Source organism: Gopherus flavomarginatus, chromosome 1 (genome assembly GCF_025201925.1).
Source record: "Gopherus flavomarginatus isolate rGopFla2 chromosome 1, rGopFla2.mat.asm, whole genome shotgun sequence".
NCBI classification, from domain to species: domain Eukaryota; kingdom Metazoa; phylum Chordata; order Testudines; family Testudinidae; genus Gopherus; species Gopherus flavomarginatus.
This window is the reverse complement of record NC_066617.1, coordinates 215,764,656-215,778,259: the sequence shown is the minus strand read 5'-3', so window position 1 is coordinate 215,778,259 and position 13,604 is coordinate 215,764,656. Positions and strand designations below refer to the sequence as shown.

The 13,604-nt window shown below is 46.8% G+C and overlaps 1 protein-coding gene across 1 annotated transcript; it reads right to left on the bottom strand.

The window, feature by feature from the left end:
* Positions 1–1,763: 1,763 nt before the first annotated feature.
* LOC127042999 (protein mono-ADP-ribosyltransferase TIPARP-like) lies at positions 1,764–10,050 on the bottom strand. The gene is made up of 5 exons (XM_050936649.1): positions 9,755–10,050; positions 5,035–5,206; positions 4,657–4,844; positions 2,912–3,184; positions 1,764–2,205 (listed from the first exon to the last, which is right to left on the bottom strand). Exons 1-5 carry the CDS (start codon positions 10,048–10,050, stop codon positions 1,764–1,766), a joined length of 1,371 nt encoding a protein of 456 aa, XP_050792606.1.
* Positions 10,051–13,604: the final 3,554 nt, after the last annotated feature.

Here is a 13,604-nt window from a genome sequence, read left to right as displayed (position 1 = left end):
CTATTTTGAAAGCTATTTTTAAATACCAGAAACCAGTATAACATATGATAATGTTTAGACTTACAATACACAGTATCAATGAACAATTCTTTACAATTAGAGATAGTGTTTAAAAATGAATAGAGTAACCCACAGGACACTGGCCAGTTCCTAACAGTCAGGCTCTGGCTGTTTGCAAGAGGTTTTGTGGCTCAGGTAGAGGGAACTAGCACAAGGGAAAGTTCCAGAAATTGTGAGAGGGAGCACTTGGCTAGAGCTAGTCATGACCTGCCTGTTCCTATGGCTGCTGGAAAAAAGCCAAAGGTCCAGCCTGTGCTCTCCATGTGATCCACCAGATACAGGAAATCACTTAACATCCACTCCTACATAATCTCTTGTATTTGTCCTCACACCGTCTCTCTTTCTCTTTCTCACTCTCTCTCACACAATTCCTTAAATAAATATCACACATCTACTTGTTTTAAAAGCTAAAAAAATGCAAACAGTTCTAAATACCAGAGTAGCAGTATTTTTAAAACAACCACTGAAACAGGAGACCTTAGCAAGCAAAATGACAACGTGTAACTGTGTTCAGTAAAGAGCAGGGCAAGGGAGTATTTTGGAGCATGTGTGGGAGGGAAGGAGAATAGTATTTTATAAGCCAGAACTCTTCTATGTTGCAATTGTTGGGGAAAATATATTCTTTAAAACCCACAAGAAATCCAGGAGGGAAGGGTTCCTTCTTCTGGCCTGTGAATAAAACAGCATTTGAATGGCTTCTGGTGGTGGGTCCTGTGCAGGTGTTCTCATCTGAATGTAGCTAACACAGAAAGTGTATGTCTACACAGTAGCTGGGAGGTGTGATTCTCAGTGTGGGTAGACATACATGGGCTAGCTCTGCTTGAACTAGTGCCTAAAACTAACAGCGTGGCATGGTGACACAGGCAGCGGCTTGGGCTAGCTGTCCAAATACAATCCCATCCAACCTCCTGAGCGTGTACTCGGGCGGCTAGGCCAAGCTGCCACCTGTGCCACGGCAACTATGCTGCTGTTTTTAGTGTGCTAGCTCATGTATCTATACCTGAGCTGGGAATTAAACTGTTATTTTAAACAGCTGTTGTGTAGACATACCCAAAGAGATACCAACAATGAAGTGGAAGTCAGGGTGGGAAGGGGTGGAGTAGACTGTCAGGATTCTAAGAGGAACAAAGGGAGACTTTCTGATAATGTATATTGGAAAGATCACATGCACCAGTAGCAAACCCTTGCTGTGTATGCCCCTGGGATATTTTACTGAACATTTTAGGAGTATGCTTTAATGGGAGGAGTGTGGAGGACACAGAACAGATCCCTAGACCCCTGGGGTGGTTGTTCTGATCAGCAAAGCCACCATGACGGTTGTTCTTTGTATCAAATGCTTTATGAATAGAACAGTATAAATAACTGATTTTTGATTCAGTGGCCAAACCAAAAAAATGGGGGGCGGGAATTGCTTCTATGTTTCTATGAACCAAAATGTCAATGTTTCATTTTGTTTTTGAGGGGTTTGAAGTGTTTTTAAATACCATTGAGGAAAAACCTGAAATGAAACATCTTTCCAAAAAAGAAAAGTTGAAAAGTTTCATTCCAGAAATGAACTGTTCTGACGTTTCTGAAATTCTTTTTTCGTGACTGAAACAATTCACTGAAACTGACCTGAATTTGCAAATTGTTTCAGTTGACCTGAATCTGCATTTTTCAGTGGAAAAAAAAGGTTGTGCACAAAATTTTTTGGCCAGCTCTAATTATGAACCATCTATTGCAACAGGGTCGGAAAACAGCTTGTAGCGGATCAGGAAATATGGGTAGGACTGGCTACTGTTAAAGATCACGTAGATACTGTAAGTGGAATCAACACATGAATCAAAGGGTGGGCCATTAGACCTTATTGTTGGGGGTTGACAATAACTAGCATTCCCTACAGCAGACTTTCCCACCAGGACCTTTGCCAGAAACATATAGCGCAGCCCAGCCTTGCATGCTGTACAAAATCCATTTGAGTACTGGGCATTCTTGGCAAAATAGCTGCCTTTGCCAAAGGCTGCAAGATGCTGTCCTGAGAGACGAGGGTCAAAGCCCATCTGACAAATGGAGTTCTTGCTGTCTGCTGAGGTGCCATGGAAGAGATGGCGTTCTAGCTGTTTTTTCTCTTCTGTTGAGAGTCCTCGGGACATTATTTCCTTCTGACTGAGCAGAGAAAAGAACACAGAAACAGGGGAGTTAGGGTTACTGCTGTGAGGGAACATTTGCTAAGGGGCTGGGAGAGAATTGGAGACCTAGTCCTACTTTTGTGTTCTCATTCCTCTCTGCTTACTCAATATCTAAAATACTCAATCCTGAATTCGAAGCACCAAGGGTTCAGTTACCTATAATTTGAGAGAGTACAGGATACCCCACACAACTAATCACACCCACACCTGTGTGTGATCACTGTTGTGCACAAGTTCTACTCCACCCAAGCTCAAAGATCGCCCATCAAAAACCATGATGCACTCACCAGTGCATTAAGATTCACCCACTGACAAATATGTTCACTCTAGTACAGTGGGATCTGCATTCAGTTCATTAATGATAAGATCTATGGTTTGCCACCAAGCACAGCAGGATCTTCATTCTAGGGTACTAGCACATCTGAGATTCAGGTTCCAAGATTTTTGAGGGCACCAGGATCTGCAATGCACTATTCCCAACCTAGATCCCATGGTACATTCTATAACCTCATGTATTCCTTCAGTGCAGAGGCTAGCCCACTGGGGGCCCTAAGCAGAAATATCCCCCTTTCCCACCCAACACATACTAATAATTAACGGGGGGCCTCGTTGAGCTGCTCAGAGCCCTAAGCAATTGCTTAGTCTGCTTATGCCTATCATCATCTCTGTATTCCTCTTTATACCTGCTGTATTTTTGCCAAAGATACTCCTGCCTGATCCTGTAAATCCCTAACACCAGAAATGTATCCTCTGAGAGAGATTTGTGGAAGAGAGTATAAACTGTGCGGTACACTGCTTCTGATGGTGCTATTTCACGTTGCACATAAGTGAGTCCTTCTGGGGAGCATGAGATCCATGATGCAGGATATGGTCCAAAGTACCCATCAGTGGGATCCTCCCCAGGGATGTTGGAAGCATAAGGATTGAGATGTCCCTTACAACCATTTGGAAGTGTCCTAAGAAGAGAACAGAACAAATATTTATTTGGTTTTAATATGTTCTGGTTACCTTCATTTTCCTATCCTATACCCATAACTACATGTTCCATCTTGTTTTAATTTAGACTATAAGATCTTTGAGGCAGAGACTGTCTTACTGTGTTTGTAGAGTGCTTAGCACAGGGGCCCAAATCTTGATCTCGGCACTACTGTATTATATATGATAATTACTTACAAAAAAACTAATTCACAAAGTTAGTTAAGTTGCAAAATCAAGCACTTAAAAGTTAAGAAATATAGATTTACAGTTGCCATGCAAACCTAATTTTGTCTCTTGGTGCATTCAACCTGTGCACTGAGTGACACAGGTTCCTGTGAAAAAAATAGTATGTGATCATGTAAAAACTGCCTTAATAAAAAGTTAAATAAAGAACCTGATCGTAATGCATATGTACAAAGAGGATGAATTAAGGTTGCACAGGCTTTCATAACTTTCAAATTCTTGACTTTGCAACTAGAGCTGGGCAAAAAACTGATTTTTTCAGTTTGCTGGCATTACCCTTCCACTCCCTCCCAAAAAAGTTGGTTTGGTTGAACCAAATCTAAAAATTGTGAAAAATTTTGGTGAATCATAAAGACGTTTTGGGTCCAATTAAACATCTTCTTTGGTCCAAAGTGTTTTGTTTCTGGGCATTTTTAAAGGGTGAGATTCAACACAACAATGCACTACAATACCTTATGACTTTTAGCCCAGATGTGGGAGACTGGGTTTGCCTGATGTGGGGAAGGAATTTGGAGCACCCTAACAAATGGGCTATAGGTATTCCAGGATAGGTCTCTGTCAAGCTCTTCTGTTGAAGCTGTTCCACTTTGTATAATTGATTAGTCATTGGAGCAGGGACTTTAACGTAAGCTTTCCATATCCAAGGTGAGTGTCCTAGCCACTGGGAAAACCATTGTCACCCTTGTTCCTTCACACAGTAACCATTCATTGTCATGTACAGTCATTCACACTGAGTCCAGGGAGAGAGATGGCTGTGGGGGGAAGCCTAGCCTTGCCTTCTTCCCACCTCTTGCTCCTCCAGTAGCTCCCAGAGGAGCTTATGATGCTGCTACTTTACCAGTGGCATGGGCCTGTCCTTGGAATATTTGTGGTGTTATCATGGCATACTGCCAACATTTTCCTTAGGAAGGCAAGCGAGAGAAGGGAAATGGCAGACAGTCTGTAAATAAGCTAAACCTGAATAGAAATTTGAGAGAGAAAAGAAAGGAACTTCTCTAGCCCAAGGGCTTTCTCCCTGCTTTCTATCAAAGGCCTGCTGAAAACAATGGATATGTGAGAACTTTTCTCAAAACATCACAATAATCCTTTACAATAGAAAGTGTTAAGCAATTTAAATATATTGGTGCACTCACCAGTTCCCTATACAATTATCTGAATGGCATTTACATTTTTTTTTAGAGGGAGTATTGCAGGTGGAGTTGCTTACTGCAGATGTGGTACCATGTCGATAGGTGTGTGGTAGGCAGGACGGCGCTGAATGGATGACTTTTGTTCTGTTGTTGAGTTAGTTTGTATAAGGTTCTTCAAATCTAGAGTGTACTGTTGCCCTTCATGACTGAAGCTGTAGCTCTGTAAGCCACTCTCAAAGGCATTAATTATTTCTTGGGAAATTGGCTGTGCAGAGAGAGAAATTGGGGGTAGGGGGAGAAGAGATGGAATCAGAATACAATAAGGAAGAAGCCAGTTTTCCTTTCTGACACTTGGCCTATAATAATCCAGTTCTACTCTTGTACACACTACTTCCCACTTTGCAACTCCCAGCTCTGCCCCGGAGGGCATCACCTTTGCCTCTTTCTTTCCTGACCTCCTCATATTCCTTCCAATTGGTTTCATCAAGCCAATACATGTGCCACTCTGTGTGGAGATGTGGGTTATGCTGTGGATCATGGGTGTTGGAGAGTCTCCGTATTTTGCCATAAGGACCAAAGGAGTACAGTTCCATCGCATTTAGGTTGACTTTGCCTTTTGAACCATCCCTGTGGAAGAAACAGAACTTGCAAGAGATTTTCCTGCTGAAAGAAACTGGTGTTGAAGCATGAGCAAGCATCATTACTCTTGCACCATCTGCCACAGCACCTCCTGCTGAGAGATGCTGAGAACAGAGTAGCTTGGAGTTCCCCATTCAGCCAGTGCTCCTGCATTGCTTCCTACAGCAATCCAAAAAGAATATGCTCTTATAGGACTATGTACAACCAGTAAAAGATTTCAGGCTGGGGTAGTGGGACAAGCTGCTCTCACACATCAATACAATCAGAATCTGCAGCATAGAAACTACTTTTTTAAGTTTCTAGCTTTTATGGTTGAATATTACCAAAGTTGGACTATCTGAAACCACATCCATACTAGGGTTGCCAACTTTCGAATCACACAAAACTGAATACCCTAGCCCAGCCCCTTCTTCGAGGCCCCGCCCCCACTCACTACATTCCCCCTCCCTTTGTGGCTCACTGTCCCCCCCCCTCACTCACTTTCACTGGGCTGGGGCTGGGGCAGGGCACTGGGGTATGGGAGGGTGAGGGCTCTAACTGAGGGTGCGGGCTCTGGGGTGGGGCCAAGGATGAGGGGTTTGGGGTGCAGGATGAGGCTTGGGGGTGGGGCCAAGGGACTCAGAGTGTGGGAGGGAGCTGCAGGTTGGGGCAGGGGGTTGGGGTGCAGGAGAGGATGAGGGCTCCTGCTGGGGATGCAGGCTCTGGGGTGGGGCTGGTGATGAGAGTTTTGGGGCACAGGAGGGGGCTCCATGCTGGGGGTTGGGGCAGAGGGATTCAGAGTGCAGGAGGGGCAGGGCTGGTGCAAGGAAGTTTCATGCCCTAGGCAAAACTTCCACCTTGCACCCCCCACCCACCTAACCCCCCCCCGCACGGCAGCTAACTCAACATCCGACTCAGGGAGCGCCCCCCCAGCAGCTACCCCCCCACCACGACAGCTAACCCCCCATGGCCCCCCACGGCAACTAACCCCGCCCAGGGAGACTCCCACACCCCCTCACCATAGCAGCTAACCCTGCCTGGGGAGACTTCTCCCTCTCCCCCCCCCCCCCCGCGGAAGATAACCCTGCCTGGGTAGCCCTCCCCAGCTCACCTCAGCTCCGCCTCCTCCACTGAGCATGCCAGCGCTGCTCTAATTCTCCTCCCCGCCCAGGCTTGCGGCGCTGATTGGCGGAGACTTAGAGCGGGGGCTGTGTGCTCAGCGGAGGAGGCAGAGTGGAGGTGAGCTGGGGTGGGGAGCTGTTCCTCTGTGTGCCTGCCCCCATTACTGTGGGCAGCCCTCCCCGCACACCCCCCCCCACCCAGCTCACATCCACTCCACCTCCTCGCCTGAGGGGACTTTCAGGCGCCCCCAACCACTAGGCGCTCTAGGCGGCCGCCTAGTTTGCCTAAATGGTTGCACCGGCCCTGAGGAGGGGGCTGTGGGTTGAAGCAGGGGGTTGGGGTGCAGGAGGGGGTGGGGCCAGGATGAGGGGTTTGGTGATGTGGGAGGGGGTTCCAGGTTTGGGGGGACTCAGGGCTGGGTCGGGGCTTGGGGCTTGGGCTTGAGGCATGGGCTTACTTCAGGTGGCTCCTGGTTGGCGGTGCAGCAGGGTTAAGGCAGGATCCCTGCCTGCTCATACCCTGTGCTGTGCCCCAGAAGCGGCCAACAGGTCCAGCTCCTAAGGGCGGGGGCCAGGAGGCTCAGTGCGCTGTTCTTGCCTGCAGACACCACCCTCACAGCTCTTCCTGGCCAATGGGAATGTGGAGACAGTGCTTAGGGCGGACCTGCTGGTCGCTTCTGGGGCACAGCACAGGGCCTCGCTGCTTCTGGGGTGCAGTGTGGAGACAGGATAGGTAGGGACTAGCCTGCCTTAGCCCCGCAGCACCATCGACTGGACTTTTAACGGCCCGGTCAACAGTGCTGACCAGAGCCGCCAGGTTCCCTTTTCGACTGGGCGTTCCAGTCAAAAAGCAGATACCTGGCAGCCCTAATTCATACAACAAAATTTACCCTTCTTTTAACCAGTTAGAGGATGTAGTTGCCTAAAAACAGCACAAGGTTAATAATTAGTTAATAGTGTGTTAATTTGAACTGGGTACTATCCGTGCTAATTTCCTGGTCTGGCAGAAGGATCTGTTCCTTCCTGTTACTAATTAGATTTATGTTAGTTTTGCTAGTTAGTTTGCTGTGTGGTCCAAGTCACTAATTACCTGATTACCTCTTCCATGGCTATGTCAGCTGGAAACAGACTGATTTAAAAAATGTTTGTAATTTGTTTTACTGGACATAGAATTCACACTATTCAGATTCATGAATTACAAAACTACTGCATCTATCTATATTAGGGTTATTTGCTGCCTCCCTTCACTTAATATCTAAGAGCATCTACTACTTCTCTATTGTGGAAAAGTTAAGACATAGGTCTTGATCCCTACTTTGGACCAAGGATATCTAGGTATTGGAAAGAGGAGGGCATCTTGCCCATTTTGAATTTAGCAAAACTCAGTCAGAAGATATAACAGTAGATCTTTGATCATCTTGCAGAGAGTGGTAGATATCTGACAGACTGCCATGCACTGCTGGGAAAAAGTCTTTGAAGGCTCAATCCAGTTTCTGGCAACTATGTGTGAGTTACGGTGACCAGACAGCAAGTGTGAAAAATTGGGATGGGGTGGGGGGTAATAGGAGCCTATATAAGAAAAAGACCCAAAAATTGGGATTGTCCCTATAAAATCGGGACATCTGGTCACCCTAGTGTGAGTGCTCCTAACCAGACTGACCCACAGAATTAGTGAAACTTTTGGACAGCCAGGAACTCAAAGCAGAGGAACTATTGGAGGATAGGGAACACATGATTCAGGTATTATTTTTACACCCTTACTATTGCATGTTTGTAAATGCAATTTGTGGTATGGATGCACTTGGGGTAGAGCAGTAACATATCAGTGGCTCCTGGTGCATGTTCAGTGGTCCTGTTACTGTGCTGGCAGAACTGTCCTCATGTGAGCATGGAAACTCCACCCTCCCACCCCGAAGTGTCCAGCACAGAAAACACTTTTTCTCTCTCCATACCTGCAGTTTACATATACCCAAAATACAAGTTAAGGATGGATGTGCCTTTTGATACTGCTGGCCCATTACTCCCATCTCTCCATAATACTGCAAACAAGTCACACTTAAAAATGTGATGTAGTTGATTGATGAGTTAGCTTACAGTTTATTTAGGTAATGGGGTCAGGGTGCCAACACTAGTGCTAACTGCTGCTGCTGCAGAGTCTGTTACTAGAGTCTCATGACTTGGCCAATATACAAATGATGTCCTGGTTTGCAGCTTCTTTAAAATATTCATCTGGGACCATGGAGAACTTTCCTGACATTCATTGTTCTTAGTCCTAAACCACAAGTAATGTATATAATTCATTTAGCTCTGCCTCCTTTTCAGAAACCACCTCAGAGTGTTTTGTATTCTGTTATCATTGGTGCTTGACAGTCTGGAAGAATAAAAATCTCCAGAAGCTGGAAGATAGATCTCACTGAAATACTTGGTTGGTTTCCATGATGGAAAATGAACACTGCAACCTTTGAAGTAGGATTATGAGATTTGCATATGAAATCTGATAATCTTACTCAGAAAGTATGTGTGGGTTAAAAAATACCCACTGCCTTGGTGTCCCTGTTGCATTTTGGGCACTGTGGTGTAGTTTCCAAGAATAGGTTCATAAAAACAAAAAATCACAGTTGTGATGGCAGAAAAGTAGTTGAATGGATCAACCCAAACTGTTTACATTGTAACAGATTAAATGGAGCATGCCTCTAACCAGTAACAAAATTGCAGTTGTAGCTGTTGTGTGGACATGGTCTGAGTCTACAGACAGTTGCCCTGTACCATATTGCATCTGTAGCTGGGAAAGGCTGAGATTGGAGCAGCAATGATCAATGTCATGTCATTTAGGTCATGGAAGTCACTGAAGTCACAGAATCTGTGACTTCCAGAGACCTCTGTGACATTTTCTGCCTCAGCCCCTGGGGCCGTGGTGGGACTGAAGCTGGCAACCAGCAGATCTTTGGCAGGGTTCCAGTGATAGGCGACAGCCTCCTCAGGGTTCCCCCACAGGGTTCCAGTCACAGGCGACAGCCTCCTCAGGGTTCCAGTGACTGGCGACAGCCTTGTGTGGGGGGAGGGAGGAGGAACCCTGCAGCTCCCACTCACTATGGTGGTGGGGGTAACCGTGGAGCTGCAGCACCAAAAGTCACAGACAGGTCACAGTTTCCATGAATTTTTGTTTATTGCCCATGACCTGTCTGTGACTTTTACTAAAAAGAACTATGAAAAAATCTTAGCCTTAGCTATGATCTCCCTAGAATTATTGCTCCTGCACTATTCCATAAGCAGCCGCTGCTGGGATTGGGTATGACTGGAGTAGTTATGAACTTTCTACTTCTGAAGCACTACTATTCCAGTTGGGGGTGAGGGAGGGGGGGAGTTGTCTAGGACAAGAGCCTCTGAGAGTTGCCTTCTGGGAGAAGCTGGGTCTGGAGGTTTTTCTATCACTTACTTTTCCACCAGTGTAACTAGTGAGTCATTTACATTGCTGTAAAGTTTCTCCAGGTGCTGCTGAGCTGATTCATTCACGCTCTGCCACACTCCTTTCTTCTTCCGCATCACCTGCCAGTGGTAAGGGTAGCGTGTGTGGTGAAGCTGGCACCTCTCCCGTTCTTTGCAGAGGCCAAGCAGAAAGCGGTCACAGATCCTGATGCCATTTGCCTGGTGGATATGAAATGGTATCCCATTCTCATCCTCGAGCTGCTCTGGAGCTACCAAATGGCTTTTAGAATCATCTCCATGCTGCATATTGTGGACATGGAGTGGAGTGAGTTCAGTGGAACTGGCTTCACATTGGCTGAAGTGGTAGGGGTCTAGGGCAATTGGAGTAGAACCTTTTGGAAGAACAATTTCTGGGAGAAACAAAGGAAGAAAGGCTGAATATGTGGTGAGCTGTTCTGCTGCAGTGTCCTAGGCTTCAAATTCACCATCCTTTTCTCCCCCTCCCCCATAACATATAAAATGTGTTCCCTGTAAAACTGCCTCTCCCAGACATCTCCTGGATTAACCACAGTTCACATCCAGCTATCTCCCAGCTGTACTTCATTCACATACCTGCACACAAACATACACTGCACAAGCCCAGTAAGACCTCACTTACCTGCTTTTCCCCTCAGCTTACACAGACTCTTCCCTAAGATAAATCATTATTTTCTGATCTTCAACCCCCAGCACTAGCATTTCTCTCCTCAAATTGATTTATTTTTATTTGTATTACCATAGCACCTAGACGCCTAAACACAGACTAGGACTCCATTGTGTTAGGTGCTGCACAAACACAGAGCAAAAAACTTCTCTCCCAGTGGACACCCCTTTTCCTGGACTTTATCCTCATAGCACCCTCCTGGCTACTCCAAAATGATGCCCCCTCTCCCTGGCTTTCCCCTGATAGGACCTCCTCCCATTTCTGATTCATCCCTGCGGGCAGGCACGTGCACTGCTTCCATCATTTTCCAGGGGCTTTACACTAATCACCCAATAGGTTCCCATTTGATAGGGTTTCATCCTTCCAACATCCACCCTGCTCCCTCAACAGAACCTCACTCCTAGGATTCACTTCCAGGTCCATCATGCTATTACCATAGGATTCCTCCCTCTCCTCTGGGGATTCTTACGTACACAGCATCCAAAATGAATATTTACCTGATTTTATCTGACTACAGTCTGTCCCTTTATATTATGTATGTAATGGGCACCCATCCCCATGATAGCTAGGGTCTTATGAGTCAGGTTACAGGTCACCCTTTCAGACCCCTCCAAACTGCTTCTGCAATGGGACACTTCGAGGCCATACAGTGCAAACACAGGTCACTCACTGACCAAACACACAGTGTTTCCAAACACTGTGGTCTCCAAACACACAGTGGTCTCTCAGGGTATGTCTACACTACAGGTGCTACAGCAACACAGCTATGGCACTGCAGCTATGCTGCCATAGCGCAGTGGCAGACACTTGCTACAGCAATGGAAGGGATTTTTCCATCATTGTGGTAAATCCACCCCCTCCAGAGGTGGTAGGTAGGTTGATGGAAGAATTCTTCCATCAGTCTAGCAGTGTCTACAGCAGGGTGAAGGTTGGTTTAATTATCTCTCTCAGGGTGTGGATATTTCACACCCCTGAGCAGCAGAGCTAGGCCATCCTATGTTTTAAGAGTAGACTGGGCCTCAGTGGAAGCTTCTCGCCTGAGCTTCATCCCACTTCCTCCTGGCCCTGCCCTGCAGGGATGGGACCCCTCAGCAATGGGAGCAAAAAGGGGAGTTAATCTCAAGGTATCTCTGGTGGGCCAGTGAGTTTCACTGCTTTAGGCCAACAGAGGACGGACCCCCCCTGTAACATGTCAGGATGTTAATGCCGGGCTGTGCTGGGTGGGGGAGTGATGTGTGTGTCAGCTCTGGCCACGCTCACCCCTCCTGCTCTCAGAAATATCCAGCAAGGTAGCACCCAACCTGGCTTCTCCTTAGTCTTAGCTGCCCTAAAGGCTCTTCCCTCACTGCTGCTCAGCCCTGATCCTGTCTCCCCAGAGATCCCTCCCTCCCTCCCTCCCTTGTCAGCGGGCTGGGTCATGCGACCCCTGCCTCAGCAAATCTCAAGAACCCACTAAGGCTCCACACCGACTAATGGGTTATAGTCACCTCCTCTCCTAAGCTTGTGTGTTGGGGGGTGGAAAGCGAAACGTGAGTCAGCTCTGGCCACACTCCGTCCTCCTGCTCTCTGTGCATGGGGTGCACAAGGCAATTCTATCCATCAGTTAAACTGCCAAACATCCGTCAGTTAAACTGCCAGCCCCAGCATTCCAGGCTGCCCAGCAACACTGCGCCTCTCTCACCCACTGCCCTGGAGGGGCGAGATACTGCATCCGCCATGGAGGGCTGTAAGCTGTAAAGGCATGGAAGCTTTACTTTCCCCAGCACGCTCTGACACTGCCCCCATAATGGATCTTGAGCCTGCCCTGCAGGGACTGCCCCTCCTTCTTGGGCTGAGAGGGGAAGCCAGTCTCAGTGTAGGTTGGTCTTATCTGGGGATTTCAATCCCCCTCCCTCTCCAAATTTTTCAACCTCAATCATTTACTTTTGGGGCTAGCTGGCTTTGGGGGAGTCATGCATGGATCAGCACAGGATCATGGTCTCTCTCTCTCTCTCTCACACACACACACAGGATAAGCAAGGCAAACTTCTGTGCTCCTCTCTCCCTCCCCATGCCCCACAGAAAGGGATTCTGCTGGAGCCAACAGGGACTTTATGGTGTCTTGTATCATCTCTCTATTCCTTTCCTTTATGTAGCGTGAATGTCAGTCTGCGAGAGAGTCTAGAAAGTTTGCAGTCCTCTCCCTACTCCACCGTAAACGCACTGATCCGCAACAGGAGACTCCTCTTCCTAGGTTCACTCACAACCATTGCTCCAACAGCTATAATTAATAACGGACTCTCTTTGGGCATAGGGATTGGCAGTGTATGTCTGCAGGGGAGCTGAGAAGTACATATAATGGCAACCACTTGTCCCCAAAGTCCTGAATCAGTGGACACTGCCCCCAAACAGTCAGATGGAAACCCATTTCTCCATAGCCTCTCCAAAATTGAGCCAATAAAAATGTCTCAAGAAAAAGGAATAGACACCAAAGAAATTTAATAAGTTCTTTATATTTAACCTTCAGAACATCTGATCAAAAAAACTGGGAGCTTCTTCATTAGACACCTAACTATGCATTTAGAAGCTTAACATTAGGCACTCATCTTTTAAAATCTTGGCCAGAAGTTTTAAGGCTATATTGTGCCTTACTCCTGAGCACATGGGAAGGAGGGTGATTTCAAGAGCCTCCCCCCGCCTTTCACACCCTCCTTCTCATAGACAGTGAGGGAGCTCTTCAGAGCAGAGGCCATTCTTTCTGAGTGTTTGGAAAGCACCTTGCACATAGTGAGTTCTACCATACTTATTGATCAGAATAACCCACTCAGTCATCAGGGACTATTGAATTCTTTGTGCTTCCTGCAGTGTACAGGCTACTTCCTCTTAGTGTTCTGAAGGTGCTAACCAGCACAAAAAATGCTGGGAGAAAATAGGGTCATGGCCCCATCACTCCTTGTCACCAGTCAGTACAGAGAACTGGATAAACAGAGTAGGAGAGGTTCATCTTGTTAAGTCATGAGCATGGCCTCATTTTTCACTTGGAAGCAGGGTTGGATTTAGGGGCAGGCAACCCAGACAGCCGCCTGGGATGCCAGGCTTGGGGTGCGCTGGTCTCAGGGTGTTATTTTTGTTTGCGACAAAAGGGAAAATAGAATGTTTGAAGTAAAATGTTTTAGGT

Bases quoted from the DNA above. Each gene is read 5' to 3' on its own strand.
- LOC127042999 (XM_050936649.1), bottom strand. From the start codon at position 10,050: ATGCAGCATGGAGATGATTCTAAAAGCCATTTGGTAGCTCCAGAGCAG. The intron at 5,207-9,754 runs GTAAGTGATAGA...TTTCTTCCACAG, and splicing joins CTAGTTACACTGGTGGAAAA to GGATGGTTCAAAAGGCAAAG. The intron at 3,185-4,656 runs GTAAGCAACTCC...TTCTCTTCTTAG, and splicing joins GACATGGTACCACATCTGCA to GACACTTCCAAATGGTTGTA.